Here is a 21,906-nt window from a genome sequence, read left to right as displayed (position 1 = left end):
TAATGTTGTTTAATTTAACCCATTTTGGGAGGGAACCCCTTTTGGTGTTAGCATTATGTTATGCTTTAGCTATTGAAAAATAGCAGATCTACGAGCTTGTAGATCTGCTATTTTTTTATCGAAGAATGACATAGCCTTTTCAGAAAACTGTCAGGATGTAGAAGACATTTTTAGAATCTGATCTCAGGTCAGAACGGGTTAAGTGGAAAGACCTAAATTTGCACACACTCCTGTTCATTTCTCCCCTCCGTCCCTCTCGTCCTTCTCCTCTCCAGGAGGAACCCTCTCCACTTCCACTTCATCACGGACACGGTGGCTCATCGCATCCTGAGCTCTCTGTTTGAGTCCTGGATGGTTCCCTCTGTGCAGGTCAGCTTCTACGACGCAGACGAACTCAAGGTGAGGCCCCCGGCCCGTCGACCTACGGAAAACACTCCAAAGGCTCCCTCTTGTTCTGAAGTGTAAACGCAAATTATATTTTGGCACCACAGATTCCACTGCGGCATTCATTCTGTTAGGCCTGACGTCTTCTAAATCCTGAAATCCTGAAATGCCTATGTTTCTGTATCGGCGGTGCTCAATATTTTCATGTCAAGGACCCCCAAAAAATGATATGTACCCCCATCTGAAAATATGTAGTTCAATCGTTTGCTCGGAAAGAATATATATTCAAAGATTTGCGCCACATTTTCACGATTTTTCAAAAATAGCAGACCTACAAGCTCATAGCGCGGCACTCGGTGCCGCGCTATGAGCTTGTAGATCTGCTATTTTTCAATAGCTGAAAGTACAACATAATGCTTAAAACACCAAAAGGGGTTCCCGTCCAGAACACACATATTTTGTGCAGGGACAGATTTTCTTCAGAGTTCCTGCAAACCAATGCCGGTTAATCTCAGCACACTTTACAGAGAAACGTGACTGGCATGCCATTGCAGTCAAATGAAAATGACTGCAATGGCAGTCATATGGCCCGTGACATAATGTGTGTCTGCGTAAGACACCCACACATCTGCATCGGATACCCAGTTGCGATAACGTGCATGTATGTGTGCAAGAACACGCTCACACACGCATGCACTCTGTCTGACAGTGTGTGGTGTTGTCTTTGGCAGCAAACTTTAGTTTTAGTCATGGTCTCTTGAATAGTCGACTAAATCTACATATCTAGTCGACCAAAATGTATTTTGGCGGGCCTTGATGCCGTCGTAATGGCTGATTTTACACTTGCTGAAAATAGCCGATCTACAAGACGCGTTGTGAGCTTGTAATCGCCTATTTTCGGTTATTTTCAGCATGCAACCGAGTGTAAAATGACTTATACTGGATCTCTTGTCCACTAGTCCCTTCCTAACATTTTAGTTTGTATCTGTTGACGAAATTGCCAGTATATTTAGTCTTGGGTTTTAGTCATCATAGCTTTAGTTTTCATTTAGTTTCCATGTAGTTTTCATCAGTGGGGAAAAAAGGTAGTCGACGGACATCTTTCGTCTTGGTTTCAGTCGACAAAAACAACACTGGTACTACTGTGTCACTTCCAGCGCTATAGAATGGCCTCCGGTGTCTTGACATTCTGTCAGCGGGTTCTCTCTCTCTCTCTCCACCCAACCTGTACCTCCTCTCCTCCTCCTCCGCCTCCTCCATCGCTCAGAGTCACTGGCTCAGCCTGGGCGTCGTCGCGTCGTCACATTCTCTTCCCTCACAGTCGCGCTGCTGCTGTGAACAATAGTCCTTTGTTGCTTCCTCAAACGTCTCAACCCACTCGGAGGAGGAGCGGCACTCTTCGTGTATTCCACCCCGTGAATGGAAGAAGAGAACACATACCGGCCTCTAAGCTGATTAGGCTTGCAGATGATGCACTCGTGCTGATTCCAATTACAATGAACCGAGATAATTAATGAACACAGGCACTATTTGCCCGTTCACGCTGAAAGAAACATTTAGTTGGTGCGAGCCAGCGCGTTTGAAGCTTTAGCTTTTTGGTTTTTGCATTCCTGCCATGCCGGCCCTGTCGCTCTTCGATTTTTCAAAAATAGCAGACCTACAAGCTCGTATCGCGCCACTCGGTGGCGCGATATGAGCTTGTAGATCTGCTATTTTTCAATAGCTATTCTTTGCTAAATCTTTGAATATATATTCTTTCAGAGCAAACGTTTTTTGACTCAAATCTTTGCTTCTGGGGTGGGGGTGGGGGGGGTCTCTTGAGCAACATATTTTCAGATGGGGGTCGTGGCCAAATACAATATATTTTGTCCACTCATTGACATGAAAAGTTTTGAGAACGACTGTTCAGAAAACTGTCATTTTGTAGAATCCTCAGGTCTAAACGAGTTAATGGAAAATAACTATATGTCAAGATTATCTCATTCAAATCATAGTTACAGTTTTTAAACGCACTGAAAGTATTTTTGTTTACTAGGGCAGCAGTTTCTTCCTAAGCCGCCGAGGGTGTATTGCTGCCCGTTGAAACATTATCCACCTTTCCGCTATTCCTTCAAATAACATGCCAAAATATTGGCTTTTTGTCAGCCCATGGGTCATTTTTAACAGTTCTTCTCCCGGTGTATTTTCAGTCGGAGGTGTCATGGATCCCCAACAAGCACTACTCTGGTATCTACGGTCTGATGAAGCTGACGCTCACCAAGGCCCTGCCCTCCAACCTGCCCAAGGTCATCGTCCTGGACACTGACATCACCTTCGCCACCGACATCGCAGAGCTCTGGGGCATTTTCACCAAATTCACTGGTATATATACGACCACTCGGACGTTTATGTTTGGAGAAGGAAAAAAAAGCATGTTGAATTTGAAAATGCAAACATTTATTGCTAAACTATATTAAATATACATTTTAGTCAAATTATTATGTATGCCGTACGTGAACTTTTCTATTGATATGCTATTATTGCAGACAAGCAGGTGATTGGGCTGGTAGAGAACCAGAGTGATTGGTACCTGGGGAATCTATGGAAAAACCACAAACCGTGGCCTGCTCTGGGTCGAGGCTTCAACACAGGTAATGAATGCCTCTCTCTCCATCAGCACAAACCTCTCTCTCTCTCTCTCTCTCTCTCTCTCTCTCTCGCTCGCTAACCCCCCTCTGTCACCCTGCCTGTGTAAATGCGTGCGTCATTAGGCGCTATGTTTGGAAGAGTCATGCATGTGCATTGTTGTAACTAAGACATTCCATGCATATTATCAAATAGATTATACAATACAAGTTTGACATTGAAAGCATTGTGTAATTAGCTGGTAGTGTGGATTCCATACGCCTGAGAGACAGATTTGCTACCGATTGGCTAGTTACTGACTGGTGCCGTCTCCCAGTTACCCAATAGGGTGAGCCTAGTTACTGGTGCCGTCTCCCAGTTACCCAATAGGGTGAGCCTAGTGACTGGTGCCGTCTCCCAGTTACCCAATAGGGTGAGCCTAGTTACTGGTGCCATCTCCCAGTTAGATAGTGGATGGAGCCCGCACACACACCACAGGTACAAGAAAGACGTTCTTTATTGAAAATTCGACAACGTTTCGACCTATTTGATCTTCTGTCATTTCTCATCATAGCTTTTTCAGAAAACTCTCAGGATGTAGAAGACATTTATAGAATCTGATCTCAGGTCAGAATGGGTTTTAATGAGAGATTATCTACAGACAGACACAATAGATCTGATAAAGATCAAATGACACGAATAGAGCGCTGTATAGTCTGACATCAGTGCCCGTATGGATGCACTATATATCCCTCTGCGTCGCGGGTTATTTTCCAATAGAAATTCTCCATAATACGTTAACCCATTCTGACCTGAGATCAGATTCATACGAGGTTTCCACCGGACACACACTGGTCTGATTAACCCATTCTGACCTGAGATCAGATTCTAAAAAAAATCAGTCGTTCTTCGATTTTTTTCAAAAACTAGCAGACCTACAAGCTCATAGCGCGCCACTCGGTGGCGCGCTATGAGCTTGTAGATCTGCTATTTTTCAATAGCTAAAGCATAACATGATGCTAACACCAAAATGGGTTCCCCGTTCAGAATGGGTTAAGTCATATAAGAACTGTGCTCCAAAAATAAACAAACCACCCCCGCAATTGTCCTTATATGGATATACGAAACATCAAGTGGCGGGGAGGGAAAGAAAGGTCATCATTTAACCAAAGTTCTCCAAACACATACGTTATCAATTCTCGTAACCCAATATCATAAATGACACTATACGTCACATACCTGACAGATGGATGATTTGTTTATTTTTTGGTACACCGCTTGTTCTTGTGATGGCACAATCTTTTTTTTTTCTTTAATTATATTTTTTATCCCACGATTTTGTAACCCATTTTTCACCCCTGTGTCAATCATCTAATGTGATCCTGGGCTCTACACACCCTCCGCCAACCTAGTCCCCATATATGGGGGACAAGGGGAGAGCAACGGACTTGAACTCATGCTTCCTTCATGCCTGAGTGTCCAAGTTGCTCCTTTACACTCCTTTTGTGATGGCACAATCTTAAAGGTATATTCAGTGATTTCACTTAATTCAAATATCACTTATTTTTTTGTTTTGTTGTGATAATCCTCTCTACTATAGAGTGTGCTGACCATATAAGGAGTTCCTCCCGGTCCCCAGTTAACCCCTGGGGGGGTCATAAAACCTTAGGTTTCGTTTTTGGCTCTCTATCCTGATTGGATGAAAGGCTTAGGTCCCAGCCAAAAACGTTGTTTGAGTGAAATCACTGAATATACCTTTAAGATTCTATATCTATATAAGGAAAATACTCTGTGACCCAGAGGAACAGTGCCCTCTAGGGGCAGTGGCCTCAGGACTTTGGTTTGGTTCTCTGTGACCCATTTAGACCTGACGTCAATATTCTGGAAAACCTCATGTCTCTATATCAGTGGTTCTCAATGTTTCATGTCAAGGACCCCCAAGATTATATGTAATTGGCCGCAGACCCCCATCTGAAAATATGTTGTTCCAGGGACCCTCCCAGTAGCAAAGATATGAGTTAAAAACATTCGCTCTGAAAGAATATATATATATTCAACGATTTGAGGCACATTTTTAACGATTTTTCAAAAATCTACAAGCTCGTAAGCGTGGCACTCGGTGCCGTGCTATGAGCATGTGGAATTGTAGATCTGCTATTTTTCAATAGCTAAAGTAGAAACCCGCCCAGAAAGGAGTGTTTTTCATGGTGTTCTGTTGCAGGTGTCATCCTGCTGTATGTGGACCGTCTGCGTCGGATGGGCTGGGAACAGATGTGGCGCCTGACCGCCGAGAGAGAGCTAATGAGCATGCTCAGTACGTCACTCGCCGACCAGGTGAGAGATGACTCCACCCTCCCATTCAGCAAGGCCTTAATTTACACATTCTGACCTGAGATCAGATTCTAAAAAATGTCTGTTTGAAAATGACAGTTTTCTGAAAAAGCTGTGTTTCCATGTCAGTCGTTCTTCGATTAAAAACAAAATAGCAGACCCACAAGCTCGTAGCGCGCCACTCGGTGGCGCGCTACGAGCTTGTAGGTCTGCTATTTTTCAATAGGTAAAGCATAACGTAATGCTAACACCAAAAGGGGTTCCCGGCCTAAAATGGGTTAAAGGAGGACGGGAAGCGAAGACCATACGGTGGACTCCATGTTGCTCCCTGGAAGGAAAGAAACATGTGCAATAGGCCCTGCGGTAAGCCCCGCCCGCTCGCTCAGCTGCCTCGATACCGTTGTTAAGCAGGACAAACATCAGCGAACCTCCATTGAGGACCGTGTTATGTCGGCGTTTTTCCGAAGAGGAATAGAAGCATTCATATCAACAACATTCATACTATAATAACGCCATGGTGAAACGTTGCTGTTGGTCGTCCTGCAACAGTGCTTCATAGGCACCCAGAACGTTTGGGGCATTCTCTTTTTATTCCTTTCCCGTGGGTGCGCACAATGTTTACATTCTAGAGGAGGAAGCGGCGGTGGAGTCACTCGTTCACCCTCCCTGCTACTATCATACTAGTATTAACGTCAACCTTTACTAAACAATGGTTAAATCAATCGTCTAATAAACAACAAACAACTTACCATGGAGCAAATGGTGTGCTTTGTAACTTTCTAGTTGCCACTTGCTTGTGTTGGACGGCAGCCAGATAACTGTCTTCAACCACAGGCTCCAGTCACGTCCCCTCCCACTGCGGTTCAGGAAAAAAAAGAACGCTGCTTACCCCCCCCTTCTGCATCCAAAAAGTGAAGGTCCGCTAATGGTCTAAACTATTTTCTTTGCCGTTCCTAAATTCAAAATAGTTTAGACCATTAGCGGACCTTCACTTTTTGGATACAATGTGCAGAAAATGGTAAGCAGCGTTCTTTTTCTGAACCGCAGTGGGAGGGAACGTGACTGGAGGCTGGAGCCTGTGGCTGCCGTCCGACCAACACAAGCAACTGAGCGTGGACTGTGAGATTAGAAAGTTACAAAGCACACCATTTTGCTCCAAGGTAAGTTGTTTATTAGACGATTGATTTAAACATTGTTTAGTAAAAGTTGACGTTAATAGTATGATTTAGTAGCAGGGAGGGTGAATGAGTGACCGCCGCGTCCTCCACCTCCAGAATGTAAACATTGACATGTGCATGATGTGCGCACCCACGGGAAAAGGAATAAAAAGAAATGCCCCAAACGTTCTGGGTACTTATTAAGTGCTGTTGCAGGACGCCCAACAGCAACGTTTCACCATGGCGTTATTATAGTATGAATGTTGTTGATATGAATGCTTCTATTCCTCTTCGGAAAAACGCCGACATAACACGGTCCTCAATGGAGGTTCGCTGATGTTTGTCCTGCTTAACAACGGTATCGAGGCAGCTGAGCGAGCGGGCGGGGCTTACCGCAGGGCCTATTGAGACCAACGCGGAAGTGTTGTCTGCATATAGCCGATTAGCGCATGTTTCTTTCCTTCCAGGGAGCTAACATGGAGTCCACCGTACGGTCTTCGGCTTCCCGTCCTCCTTTAAATAGTCCTTGCCATTCAGGCGGAAAGTACATTTCATGTTTGAGAAATATATCAAAACATTATAAAGAAAAGAAGACAAAACAAGAATGAAGTACTCCAACATTCAATATGTTGATTTTTTTTTTGTGAAATGAAATGTTTCTCAAGGCAATGAAGTTGAAGAAATATATTTCTTTATTTCAAACCTAAAGAGTGATATGTTTTTGTTGTGCCCCATGCATTAATACAGTCTAAGTAAATATGCATTTTTTAACGTACCGTATGTTGCATGCAGGACATCTTCAATGCCTTCATAAAGCAGAACCCTGTCCTGGTGCATCAGCTGCCCTGTTTCTGGAACGTCCAGCTGTCCGACCACACGCGCTCTGAACAGTGCTACACAGAGGTGTCTGACCTCAAGGTGGGCTATAGCTGTGGTTTACATTGAATACATTACATTACATTATTTTACATGTGTTGACCACAATACATTGGAGCTACAGAGCTAATTATGTGTCCCTAATAAGAAAGAGCATGCTATTCATGCCGGCCTCTTCAAGCCTCGTCCCCACTCCCCAGGGACCCCCACTGGTCACCAAAATGGCTTTTATGTCAAGTCATTTTTAAGCTATAACTAGGTGTGAGGTGGTGCAACTGGCTCCTGGTGTCCCAGGTCTAACACATCTGTGGTCCTAAAGTTAAGGACCATATACTGTAGGCGCCAGAAGGGTCTGAATGTATTATTAGGGGATGACTGGGTCTATTTATTTATTTATTTTCCCCGACCGGCACTGGTGGTTTAATTGCGGCCGTTCTCATTTTCTTTGCTTGCCTCTCTCGCTGCAATGACCATTCTGGCTATAGTCTAAATTCTCTCAGTCTGGAGTAACTGCAGTTGGGGAAAAAAAAAAGAACATTCGTCCTCTTCAGTTTAACATTAAGACGGACCAGCAGACCTTGCTAAAAAAACAAATAGCATGTCTACAAGCTCACAACACGTCACAACAAGTTATACGTGACACGTTGTGAGCTTGTGGGGTTCAAGTGGTTAACCCATTTTGGTGTTTTAAACATTATGTTATAATTTAGCTATTGAAAAATAGCAGATCTACAAGCTCATATCGCGCCACCGAGTGGCGCGATACGAGCTTGTAGGTCTGCTATTTTTGAAAAACCGTGAAAATGTGCCTCAAATTTGGAATATATTTTTTCAGAACGAACGTTTTTAACTCAAATCTTTGCTTCTGGAGAGGTCCCTGGAACAACATATTTTCAGATGGGGGGTCGGTGGCCAAATTACATATCATTTTTGGGGTCCTTGACATGAAATATTGAGTGATATACTGTAGGCCTTTTTTTATTTCGATGTAAGGCCTAAATGGGTTAAATGTCAAAGTATGATGAAAAGAAAAAAAACGACAAAGTCATGGTTTGGGCGGACTTCTTTGTTTTAAGGTGATCCACTGGAACTCTCCTAAGAAGCTACGGGTCAAAAACAAGCACGTGGAGTTCTTCAGGAACCTCTACCTGACCTTCTTGGAGTACGACGGCAACCTGCTGAGGAGGGAGCTGTTTGGCTGTCCCAGCCAGGCCACGCCGCAGAGTGTAAAGGTACAGCACTGATATATTATGGCAAATGTATGTCAAACTTAAAATGTGCTTTTCTGTGCGGGTACTATTAATATAACTATCTTGACTTACAATCTGGCTTTATAGTTGTTTCTGAGCGGCACTAGCCGCTCCTATGCACAGCTTTGTGTGTGTGTGTGTGTGTGTATGTGTGTCTGTATGAGCACAAAATGTGATGTATGATGATGAATGATGTATGATGATAAGCGTGCCGCTCATTTCGCACAAGATTCTTTAGTTTTTGTATGAATGTAATGGTATTTTTGCCTTAGCAAACAGGACACTGTTTACTAAGGCACTACCCACAGGAGTCTGTGGGTAGTGGGGCAGCGAGGAGAGATGCCTGCCTGCTCCAGTTAACACACTCCCCCCCCCCCCCCCCCCCCATTCACGAGTTAATTGATCGTAGAACAGCTTCCCTCCCAATAACGAGTTACGTTTTCATTGTTTAATTCGCGTTTTTAATACATTTTAAGACTTTACATCGGAGTGGGATAGGTTGACGCATTTTGATCACGTCATCGGAAAGATATATCCGTCGCATTGGCATGCAAAGGGTTCTGGGAAATTGAGGCCCAGTGCATTCCTTGGAACGATGATGTCGGCGCGGTCCTTCTTAAAATACGGCCTTGGTGTTTTTCCCTGACATTCTCGTCGTCTTCTCCGTCCTCAGCTGCAGGCGGCGCTGGAGGACCTGGACGAGGACGACCAGTGCTACGACTTCCGGCGCGAGCGAATCACGGTGCACCGCGTGCACCTCTACTTCCTGCAGTACGAGTACACGCCCACGGGGGACGACCACGACGTCACGCTGGTCGCACAGCTCTCCATGGACAGGTAGAGACCATAGAGTATTAACCCATTCTGACCTGAGATCAGATTCATACAAAGGTTTCCACTGCGGACACACACTGGTCTGATTATAACCCATTCTGACCTGAGATCAGATTAAAAAAAATGTCAGTCGTTCTTCGATTTTTTTCAAAAATAGCAGACCTACAAGCTCGTATCGCGCCACTCGGTGGCGCGATATGAGCTTGTAGATCTGCTATTTTTCAATAGCTAAAGCACGACATGATGCCAACACCAAAATGGGTTCCCGGCCAGAATGGGTTAAAGGATAGAGACTGAACTGGCGCGAAGCTCCGCCCCCTCCGCTATTCATGTCAGTGGAAGTTGCTCAGTGGCGTTTTGATGCCGCCGAAGGGACCGTCTATTTCCGCCTTTTTGGGCGCATTTCCGCATTTGACCTCCAAAATGTGGAGGTCAAATGCGGAAGTGCAACCGAGCGCTCAATGTTATAAAGCCCAGCTGCACGGGGTTTCCTCGTCATGAATCCACGGGTCCGCCTGCAGTCCTTCCTCTTACCACTAGGGCCCAGCGCTTCAACATTGGAGAGTGCCTAGCTGGGCCCCTTGGGTAGAGCAGCCCGGCGCCCGTCTGTCTGTCGCTCTCGTCTTCCTGTGGTCCAGCCTCTGCCGCCGCCGCTGCCCCCCCCCCCCCCCCCCCCCCCTTTGTGTGGCTCCGCGGTTACAGGAATAGGGTTTCATCTGGCCCACAGTACCAGTACCACGACATCCGACATCACACTTTTAATGAACGATACATATGCCAATGTGAGATTCCATTATGAAGACATGAAGGAACACTGCTCTTGCTCAGCTGCATCAATTATATTCAATCATTGACAGACATTTGGGTCCATCTGGACCTTGCCCAAGAGCCGGGTTGTTTGTTCATGAATTCTTCTTCATGATTGCTTTATTTAATTGTCACTGTCCCAACGCACCTGCTTCTGAACTGAAGTGGATTTGCGAAATACCTCCTTTGTGAAAATGATGATGACGTAAAATATAGTCTTTATTGTATAATGATATATCATGGAGATTCAGTACATTGTTGTATTGACAGTATGTTGAAATGACTTTTTAGGTATTATTTAACATACCATCAATTATACTCTTAACTCTAAAGTATCAGCATTGCTATACAATATACACTATTCCTATACAAGCCTGTCACAATTATTACATAATTGCCTAATCCCTAATCGCAAATTATTTGAGATTATCGTTAGTTTTTTCATAGTCGTCATTCATCACATTTCCACATTTAAAAATGTTCATATATTTTCAAACATTTTGAAAAGAATAGTGGAAATAGCTCAAAATGCATCACGACGTGACTCGTTTTGAGCGTGTACAGATCGGCTATTTCCACAAGTAAGACGCGCAAACGCGGGAAGCGAACGCAGCTCGTGTGTGTGTATGGTTGTGTGTGTGTGTGTTACAGCTGCGCCCTGTGTGTGTGTGTGTGTGTGTGTGTGTGCTACAGCTGTGCCCTCTGGTGGCGGGCGGGTGGTGTCACAGCGGGACAGACACACAGACAGACATGATCTGCAGGGTCTCATAGTTAGTGCTCACTGCGTTCGCAATCACTGCGTTCGCAATTATTCATGTTTGTTTGTATAGTTATTTAATTAGGAAAGTTATTTGCCCTGTGGACCTTTTTGCCTAAAAGCCAAACAAAAATGAAAAATTGTGTTCATCTTCCAGCTTGTACAATTTCATAACTGTTTTTGGCAGCAAATTTTAGATTTTAGTTTTAGTCATAGTCTCTTGAATAGTTTTAATTTAGTTTTAGTTTGGAATGTTTTAGTGTTAGTCTAGTTCTATCTTGTCCACTAGTCCCTTCCTAACATTATAGTCTAGTTTTTTTTGTTGACTTAATTGTCAATACAATTTAGTCTCAGTTTTAGTCATCATAGATCCGTTTTCATGTAGTTTCCATTTAGTTTTCCTCAGTGAAAAAAAGCAGTCGGTCGACGAAACCAACACCGCCTGAGTCACCATCAATAACCCATTCTGGTGTTTCAAGCATTATGTCATACTTTAGCTATTGAAAAATAGCAGATCTACAAGCTCATAGCGCGGCACCGAGTGCCGCGCTATGAACTTGTAGGTCTGCTATTTTTCAAAAAATCGTAAAAAAAATGTAGCGCGAATCTTCGAATATATATATTCTTTCAAAGTTAATGTTTTTTTAACTTGGGGGGTCTAAAATGGATTAATGCATATTGTACCGTCTGGGTCTCTTCTGCAGGCTCCAGATGCTGGAGGCCATCTGTAAGCACTGGGAGGGCCCCATCAGCCTGGCCCTCTACATGTCGGACGCCGAGGCGCAGCAGTTCCTGCGCTACGCCCAGGCCTCCGAGGTCCTCAAGAGCCGCAGGAACGTGGGCTACCACGTGGTCTACAAGGAGGGCCAGTTCTACCCCGTCAACCTGCTGCGGAACGTGGCCCTGAGGAACGCCAACACGCCGTACGTCTTCCTGACCGACGTGGACTTCCTGCCCATGTACGGCCTGTACGAGTACCTCAGGTGAGCTCTTTGGAACACGGCACGTTAAGCTTAACCCATTCTGACCTGAGATCAGATTCATACGAGGTTTCCGCCGGACGCACACTGGTCCTGATGAACCCATTCTGACCTGAGATCAGATTTAAAAAATGTCAGTCGTTCTTCGATTTTTCAAAAAAATAGCAGACCTACAAGCTCGTAGCGCGCCACTCGGTGGCGCGCTATGAGCTTGTAGATCTGCTATTTTTAAATAGCTAAAGCATAACATGATGCTGACACCAAAATGGGTGCCCGGTCAGAATGGGTTAAAGGGACACTTCACCCTTTTTGCAAAAAAGATATATGTTAATGACGTTTAGAAGCTTTAGAACACTTTCCTGGGGGTCTTTATGTGTGTAATATGTGGTTTTAGATATTTTAGATTGTAGCAGTGAGCCCGGTGTCTCTGATGTCATGGACACTGGGCTCACTTCCTTCCTGGACTACATGTTGTCTCAGTATGACAGCTCTCCCCCTATCCACAAGGAGGAGCAGTGCACCAAATAATTATGGGAATTGTAGTCCAGGAAGGCAGTGAGACCAGTCTCCATGACATCAGAGACACTGTGCTTACTGCTACAATCTAAAATATCTAAAACCCACATATTACACACATAAAGACCCCCAGGAAAGTGTTCTAAAGCTTCTAAACGTCATTAACATATATGTTTTTGCAAAAAGGGTGAAGTATCCCTTTAACCCATTTTGACCTGGGATCAGATTCAAAAAAATGTCTTCTATGTCCTTACCGTTTTCTGAAAAAGCTATGTTTCTATGTCAGTCGTTCTTCGACTTTTCAAAAATAGGCGCGCTATGAGCTTGTAGATCTGCTATTTTTCAATAGCTAAAGCATAACACAATGCTATAACACCAAAAGGGGTTCCGGCCCCAAAATGGGTCGAATCGAGGAATGCAGGCGTTGTTGCCTGGATCAACAAAGGTCTAGAGGCCCAGGTCTGTTGAAGAGGGTGCGCAACAACGCAAGCGTAAAAAAAAAAAAAAAAACGCTAAACAGAATCCAGGTCTGGTGAGTCGCGGGCGTGTGCACGTAACGAGCAATGCGCGCAACGAATTCGCGGGACCGCGCTCGTGTAAATAAGCTTGCGTTGTTGTCGCACCGCGACTTCTCCGAGCAAAAATGCAGGACTCATTGAAAATGAACTATAGGCGTGTTTTATCGCTCCCCCGTTTGCAAGGCAAAGCTAAACTAGAAAAAGTGCCCTTCTGGGCACAGGTCTCCACCAGGATAGGAATGTAGGACATTGCAGCTTGCCTTCATCTGGTGGTTGGATAAAAGGGCAACAAAAGTAAATTATCCACAGATCCGTGCAGTTAGAGGTAAAAACACTTTTCGGCCAGTGATAGCGCCACCTTGAGGCTGAGTTGAAATTGTTCATGTGGCATTTCGTCCTCGGCCTAGTGGGAATGTGCGTGCACAATTTCACGGAAATCATGCGATGTGTTCATGATTTGCAGCATTTTGTTTGAAACTGAGCACTCCTGTGAACTTTGGAAGCCAATCTTAACCAATCAGGATGGAGTCTGAGAAATCTGAAAGACCGGTTTCGTTGAATGGCTCTAGAGAGACTGTGTACCAATTTGCGCGATGTTTGGACAAAATCTGTAGGTGTACTGTGCAAAAACTTGTTTTGCACAAAGCGGCCTCCTGGTGGCGCTATAACAGGCCGTTCTGGAAAGTTTGGGGCAGAGGTTCATCGTTGGCATCCAGGGAGTGTGTGTGCAAAATTTGGCATCGACCGGGTTAACGGTGGCCGAGATTAGCTGCTCACGGACACACACACGGACACACGGACGGACGGACGGAGTGCAAAACATACTCTCCCCCCATGCCTTCGGCCTGGTGGAGACAAATATACTTTTCGAGGTTTTCACTCCATGACATTTCAAAGAGAAGACAGATGTTGTATTTCTGACTCCACTGCACTCAACTAACATTTCTTACCTAATGTTAATTTAATTAACAACATGATCCAAATATAGTGACAGTAGCCAGGTTACAACGTGTTGCATCGTTGACCTTTTTTTATTACAGCAAAGAAATTAAAAAACATATTTTGTATTTTTTTCATACTTAAGTAGCCACAAACATAAAAACAAATCATGTACTTTTGAATACTTTTAAGTATTTTTAAAAGCAAGTACTCCGCTACCTTAATTCAAGTATAAATTTGACTGAGCACCTTTCACTTCTAGATGAAATTACTTTTGCGCTTCACCAGCGAGCGCTGCCCCCTCCCTCCCCCCACCCACCCCCCTCGACGTTGGTGCCCAGTGCCTGCCAGGGGCGGCCTTAAGGATCGGGAGGCCCCGTTCATGACGTCATCATTTTAATAATTAATAATTATAAAATAAAAAATAAAATAAAAACTTTTTATTTTTATTTTGTTTTTAGTGTGTATTATCGGACTTCAAAGCATGAATAGCATACACAGCCAAGTAGAAAATACACAAAAGCAGCTTGCTTGATTAAATTTCTTTTTTACTTTAAGGTATAGAGGGTATGCGCGTGACATTATGCAGGAATGCCTACTGAGTGTCAAAAAACTACTTTCTGGTTTTGACAGCCCCATACATCCACACAGAGAAGTCCTATCTCATTAAACAACATTAAATGATGTTAAACTCACTTTGCATGTTGCTTTGCCACTCGATTTGCCACTCGATGTGCCATTCACTTTAAGCATGCGCATACCCTCTATAACCGGAAGGCAGCATTGCCTATAGAGCGTCGCAGTCCCTCCCCCTTTCAGAACGACGAGTGGCCCAGGAAATGAAATGCAATGCATTTCTCCCATAGGATTTTCTTTAAGTATTTATTTAAAGACGGTTACGCCGCGGACAAAGCCAACTCGTATCGTGACAAATCATGACAATGAACACAATGTTTTGGGGCCGATCAAATAATTTATAAGAAGAAAAACAAAACAAATAGTGTTGTCTCCTGCCTTTATTTTCTTTCTAATGATTCGATCGGCCCAAAACATTGTGTTCATTGTCATGATTTGTCACGATCCGAGTTGGCTTTGTCCGCGGCGTAACCGTCTTTAAATAAATACTATGGGAGAAATGCATTGCATTTCATTTCCTGGGCCACTCGTCGTTCTGAAAGGGGGAGGGACTGCGCCGCTCTATACAATGATGCAATCGCAACTCTCAGCGCTGCTAGTGCAGTGAGTGCACACACTGGGAAGTGGGAACAATTACAACCAAACAACACACTATACTACTACTACTATTTCTTTAAAAAAAATATATATATATATATATATATATATATATTAATGCTGTCAAAGTTAACGCGTTATTAATGCATTAACGCAACACCTTATTAACGGCACTAATTTTTTTATCGCATTAACGCAACAAAAAAAAGCACAGCGATTGGCAGGCGGGATGTTGAGGAATACTGGTTCCTGCAATGCACTCCCTTCCCAGACCCCTTGTTAGGATGTTTAAAGTGGAGTAACTGCCTTCCATTTACATTTCACAAAGGTTTTGCTCGTGTACGTTCCAGTCCAAAAAAGCTTGAGAAACCTGTGCAATTGAATTCATCCATCCAGACCCAAAGCAAAACCCCCGCTGTTAATGTAGCATCGCATTGTAAACAACTGTGCCTCGTTATAGCCACACACGTTTCTAACTTGCGATCACAGTCTCGATACTTTTCAATTGTGTGGTACTTTTTTATGGATTTAATTGTAACAGAAAGTTCTATTCCAGACTGTCCACAGTCCCAACTCCCAGTCACGGAGCAGGGACTGACAGACAGTACACACAGAGAGACGAGTGGTCTTGCTGCTACCGCACCAGCTAACTAGAAGCCAGCCCAGAGGTGTTGCCAGTATAACTCTATGGCAGAAACAAGCCACCTAGGTCTATACAAAATAAGACAAAAAGAAGCAACACTGGTCGTTTCTGGCCAGTGTTGCCAAATAAGCGATTAGTAAGTAATTTAATTTAATTTATAAGCGATTTTTGGATTATCTTTGTAGATTGAAAAAATATTGGGGGTCCTTTGCTCTTGGCATGAAAATGTTTGAGAACCACTGCTCTAAAACAATATTAGACAAAGTTTGAGCCACAAACACATTGCTCTCTCTCTTCTCCTTTTGTATAAATTAAATAGGCCTATTCATGATTCTGCTTATAGAGAAGTAGCCTATGTTAGTTTGTTTTATGGAAACAGTTGTTTGTGTTGAATGTGCTAATTGCACAGAATTATTCAAAAGAGAGAAAATGGGCAAGCCATAAAATAATGCACATTGCACTTGTCTTTTCATACGTGGAAAAAAGGTAAATAAAAAAAGTAACATTCAATGTTGTCAAACCTGATCGGAGCATCTCTACAGCGTTTTCTTTCAGTTCATCATTGAATTTAGAGCAAAAAAGGTTTTGCGATTAATTGCGATTAATCGCGCGATTAACTACACAAATCATGCGATTAATCGCGATTAAAAAATGTAATCGCCTGACAGCACTAATATATATATATATATATATATATATATATATATTGTTTTTGGGGGGAGGCCCCTGGAGACTCGAGGCCCGTTTCAATTGAAACGATTGAAACATATATAATGCCGCCACTGGTGCCTGCAGCACATAAATTCCATTCTGGGGAGCGAATTGTTAACGTCTTTCTTCCTGGTTCCTCCTTTGTAGGAAGTCTGTGGTGCAGCTGGACATGGCCAACGCTAAGAAGGCTCTGGTGGTGCCGGCGTTTGAGACGCTGCGCTACCGCCTGTCCTATCCCAAGTCCAAAGCCGAGCTGCTCTCCATGCTGGACATGGGGACCCTCTACACCTTCAGGTAACCCGGAGATCATTACAAAAGCAACTATTTAACCCATTCAGAATGGGTTAACCCATTCTGTCCTGAGATCAGATTCTAAAAATGTCTTCTACATCCTGACAGTTTTCCATTCTGACCTGAGATCAGATTCTAAAAATGTCTTCTACGTCAAGTCGCTCTTCGATTTTTCAAAAATAGCAGACCTACAAGCTCGTAGCGCGCCACTCGGTGGCGCGCTATGAGCTTGTAGATCTGCTATTTTTAAATAGCTAAAGCTAAATAACGTAATGCTAACACCAAAAGGGGTTCCCGCCTAAAATCGGTTAGGTCAGGATATTTTTTTTCCTCTGTACTGTTGCTTTCATGAATAATATAAATAAATTAAAAATATATGCAGTGTGATTACTGTATAAACATTTAACTCTGATTTATATTTAAAACTCTTCTTCTTTGCTGCAGGATAAAATAGTGTTGATTTTGTATTTATTTATTTATTTATGTGAAAGTGTTTTATAACATTGAATAAGAGCTTGTGGCTAAATAATATCTACATTGGATCCATTGGAACGCAAGTTGTTTTTCTAATTTTTTTCTGAAAAGTAACCCGGTGCGATATTATAATAGTCTCCACTTGTCTCCTTTCCTGTAGGTATCATGTCTGGACCAAGGGTCACGCGCCAACCAATTACGCCAAATGGCGGACGGCCACGACGCCGTATAAAGTGGAGTGGGAGTCAGATTTTGAGCCCTACGTTTTAGTGAGAAAGGACTGTCCGGAGTATGACCAACGATTTGTGGGCTTTGGCTGGAACAAGGTGTCCCACATCATGGAGCTAGACGCACAGGTACAGGTACTACATGTAGTGGCCACTGGGCGTACTTAAAGTACAATAAGAAGGTGGTCAGTGTAGACCAAAAGCTTGCAAATAATGATTGTGTACAGATTTGAGTGTGCGGAGCTTCCCTTTATCTTTTCTTCATTATCCTTTTGTGACTCCAGCACCTTACTGAAGTTTTTTTTAGCAGATGAGCAGTGTTTTTTTTTTGTTTAAAAAAAAAAACATTTCTTTTGCAGATATACAAGCCTTGTAGAAAGCTGTTTCTTGTGGCTATTTTTCTTAACAGTAAAACCACCTACATTGTAACAAAAATAAAAAGGAGTAAGAGACCATTTAGACCAAAATACTTTAGCTATTGAAAAATAGCAGATCTACAAGCTCATAAGCTTATAGCTATAAGCTTGTAGGTCTTCTATTTTAGAAAAAACGACTGACATAGAAACATAGCTTTTTCAGAAAACTGTCAGGATGTAGAAGACATTTTTAGAATCTGATCTCGGGGGTCAAAATGGGTCAAAGTCTTAAATAACTCATTTTCCTGTCGTGTCACTCACTCTTATTTCTTTTCGTGCTCATCCCTACAGGAATACGACCTGATGGTGCTCCCCAATGCTTTTATGATCCACATGCCCCACGCGCCCAGCTTCGACATCTCCAAGTTCCGCTCCAGCCCCAGTTACCGCAATTGCCTGGCCACGTTGAAGGAGGAGTTCCATCAGGACCTGTCCAGGAACTATGGCTCCGCCGCCCTCAAGTACCTCACTGCCCAGAGGAACATCTAAAAAACAACAACAACAACATTCTGTTCTGAACAGGCCAACGGGGCATTCTACCCACTTTGCCTATAAGGTCCACGTGCTTTGGGGCTTGACAGGATCTTAGGGATGTACGTGAGACGTGGATAACATGGATCAAATCCTTACAGTGTTACTATGACAAAGATAAGCTTTATGGCCCTCACAAACTGTCTCGAGGAGGGCTTCAGAAGAGGCAAGACAACTCCACTTTGTAAGGTGGACTGTGAAAGTGGAGGGGGGAAATGAATTGTTGAGCGTGGATGCTGATGGGACTAAGCTTTAAGACTGTGGATGAGGACAACCATTCAGTTATGATGTGTTCTGACAATCAGGGGGAAATTAGACTTTTTCTTTTTTCGTTTATTTTTAAACAATCCGTCCTCCACGGATGCCCAAATCTTGGCGCTCAAGGAAATGAAAAAAACATTGGGACCTTCCTGTGTCTGTTTTGGGGGACAAAATATAGATTCTCACATTAAAAGGGAATACAACTTCAATCAGATGCGTGAATGCCAGTGGAATTTTAGAGAAACGTTCAAGCCTTATCATGATATTTAATATTTTATTTTTGCTTTCCTCTGTGTAAACGATTACCAATGAATGATGTTTGGCACATAAGATTTACATCATCACTGTTCTACGTTTCTTTTACATATTTTGACTGCTGGTTAAAGAAAACAATATCCCAGTTTGAAAAATTGGGGACTCATTTAATGCGGGGGCTTGAGGGATTCGCTGTGTTGCTAGTGCGTGTGTGAGAATGTGTGTCTTTGTGGTTGTGTCATTCATGTTCATGAGGGGTTTGTGTGCTTGTGTCAATGCAGACTTGTGTGTTGTCAGCGTGTGTGGCTGTGTGTGTGTGTGTGTGTGTGTGTGTGAGAGGGAGTGATTGTGTCTGTGTAAGGTACTGTACCTGAGTGTGCGCGCATCACTTGGCATGACATTAACATACTTCTCGATTGACACTGTGTCACCAGATCACATGTATATTTGCTTGCGTTCGAAGAGTTGCACTATATATGTAATCTTCCCCAACATTTGATTAATTTAGGCGACATCTTCTTTTGTTGCGCACCCTTCTGAAGCACACGAATGTCTCTGATTTTCCAAGCGTGTTCGTGTCATAGTCCGTCAACACCGTCTCACACCTGATATCACCTATGTTACTCACTTTCAAGAAAGAGTTATTTCTTTGTGCCATAGTGTCCAAAAGGAGTCTGAACCACTGGATATATGTGCCATCTACTGCTATCATCTCCTCCAACCCCTAGAAAACGTTTTTTTTTTTAGTTAATTTAATTGCATCTGTTTTCTCATGATCTTTTTCGCCATTCCAAACAAGAGATTTTGTTCAAAAACATGTTTTTCCTATACCCTTGATCTTAACATATCTATTGACTAAAAGTCCAGTTCACGAGGGCCATTTCAAGTAGATTTTATATATACACGTACAGTTGAGTACACTGTAAAATCCGGAGTGTCAATTTAACTCTTGAGAGTTGGTATTTCAGTGTGGTGAAGGACAGAAGGAATATGGGGTTATGTGGAGCGCAGCGTCCGTCTTCAGGGGGTCTGGATGGTCTGAGACCAGAGGGAGCACTGCAGGGACGGGTTCATGGGGTAGTGCCATCAGTGGTGGAAAGTAACTAAGTACATTTACTTAAGTACTGTACTTAAGTACAATTTTCTACTCCACTACGTCTCAGAGCCAAAATTTGTACTTTTACTCCACTACAATTATTTGAAAACTTTAGTTACTGTAGTTACTTTGGAGATTAAAATTTTGATTAGAAAACATACATTAACAACTTCAACCCTATACATTTTGGCCATTTGGAAACAGATCTACAAGCTCACAATGCGTCGCTGTAGATCTGCTATTTTCAATAGACTTTGTACACATTTTGAACTTGTGTGAAATGGGACATTCTGCAATATGAGTACTTTTACTTTTAGTACTTTAAGTACATTTTGATGCCGATACTTTTGTACTTTTACCAAGTACATTTTCAATTCCGTACTTTTACTTGTAACGAAGTAGTTCTAAATTGCAGTATTGGTGCTTTTCCCTAAGTGAATTGAGTACTTTTCCACCACTGTGTGCCATGAAAGGAACTCCTGTCTCCTGCACACCCCACCCAGACCCCACTGCCCGTCCCCATCCCCGTCCTCTATACATCGACTGTGGTGATTGCGGTAAATGCTAGTGCCTTTGCTGTATTGTGGAAGTACGAAAAAAAGAGAGGAAAAATAGAGGAGAAAAGGATATTGATTGTACCGTTGTACGTACGTATGTGTACCATTGGGGCCTGGGGATAGGTGGGCACTCTATTTATTATTGTTGACTCAAATCAATCATATTTTTCTATGTAAGTGCTTTAAATAAATTTGCCCTTTTTTTATGTGCTTGGTCTGGCTCTGTTACTCTGTTTCATGTGTGAGTCTCATTGAACCGAGTTCAAATCTGACTCGACATGTCTGCCCGCTCTCTGCCCTAGTTTTCCTGTAGTCTCTCTACACTAAAAGTTTAACCCATTCTGACCTGAGATCAGATTATAAAAATGTCAGTCGTTCTTCGATAAAAAAAAAAATAGCAGACCTACAAGCTCGTATCGCGCCACTCGGTGGCGCGATATGAGCTTGTAGATCTGCTATTTTTCAATAGATAAAGCATAACATGATGCCAACACCAAAATGGGTGCCCGGTCAGAATGGGTTAAATGCATACATTCTTGCAACATGAAAACGTATTGAACACAAAGATAATTCAGGGTCACTGATGTTGGCTGTATTTGATAAATGAATGGATTATATAGAGAGCCTTCTTTCATTGCCTATAATACTGTATGCTCTTTCTGCAGTTCAAGGAATGTGTGAATCCCTTCTGGCAGCAGGTCTAATACAGTATGTCTGTCCATTGAAATTGTGCAAAGTTTTGAATATCTACGGAGGGACACGCATCAACAATGGACTGACTTTGGCTAAAAACGGACGTTATTGCATGATATAAGCATATAAAGACTCAACACGAGTAAGGTGAAGTTGAGCAGGATTATAAAAGAATCACGCTCGTGTGAAGTGAGTGGTGCCTTTCATCATGATGTGAACATCATCATGCATCAGCCAATCAAAGTCATCACATTCTGTGGTCAAACGGACAGTCAGACAGACACAGCTGTACATTAGAGCGGCTGCACTGCTCAAAAACAGCTGGTGAACTTATACAGCTACAGTTCCCAAACTTTTTCACGTCAAGGACCCCCGAAATTACACTAATTAACCCGCGGACCCCCATTTGAAAGGATATGCCAGGGACCCCCCATAAGAGAAGATTTTTACGGCTCTAGCAGTGATTCTCAACCCGTTTAATTTCAAGGACCCCCCCCCAGTTTGACATGCATTAGTCTATATGGAGCTCCCCGCTGGCTGGTATTTGAGGATGTCTGCTGCAAGA

At 43.1% G+C, this 21,906-nt stretch overlaps 1 protein-coding gene across 1 annotated transcript in view; it reads left to right on the top strand.

Moving 5' to 3' along the window:
• Nucleotides 1-20,243, top strand: part of large2 (LARGE xylosyl- and glucuronyltransferase 2) — a 52,699-nt gene extending 32,456 nt beyond the window's left edge. Inside the window, exons 5-15 of the mRNA XM_083760105.1 lie at nucleotides 276-399; nucleotides 2,574-2,745; nucleotides 2,910-3,014; nucleotides 5,210-5,322; nucleotides 7,269-7,394; nucleotides 8,429-8,584; nucleotides 9,276-9,439; nucleotides 11,705-11,983; nucleotides 16,688-16,834; nucleotides 17,466-17,661; nucleotides 18,240-20,243. Of these exons, the coding sequence (XP_083616231.1) occupies nucleotides 276-399; nucleotides 2,574-2,745; nucleotides 2,910-3,014; nucleotides 5,210-5,322; nucleotides 7,269-7,394; nucleotides 8,429-8,584; nucleotides 9,276-9,439; nucleotides 11,705-11,983; nucleotides 16,688-16,834; nucleotides 17,466-17,661; nucleotides 18,240-18,437 (1,780 nt within the window). The 3' untranslated portion in view covers nucleotides 18,438-20,243. The remainder of the gene's footprint in view (nucleotides 1-275; nucleotides 400-2,573; nucleotides 2,746-2,909; nucleotides 3,015-5,209; nucleotides 5,323-7,268; nucleotides 7,395-8,428; nucleotides 8,585-9,275; nucleotides 9,440-11,704; nucleotides 11,984-16,687; nucleotides 16,835-17,465; nucleotides 17,662-18,239) is intronic.
• The last annotated feature ends 1,663 nt before the right edge of the window (nucleotides 20,244-21,906 follow it).

The sequence above is a fragment of the Protomyctophum parallelum genome (assembly GCF_964188405.1).
Source record: "Protomyctophum parallelum genome assembly, chromosome: 2".
Lineage (NCBI taxonomy): Eukaryota > Metazoa > Chordata > Actinopteri > Myctophiformes > Myctophidae > Protomyctophum > Protomyctophum parallelum.
This window is presented reverse-complemented; position numbering and strand designations above follow the sequence as displayed.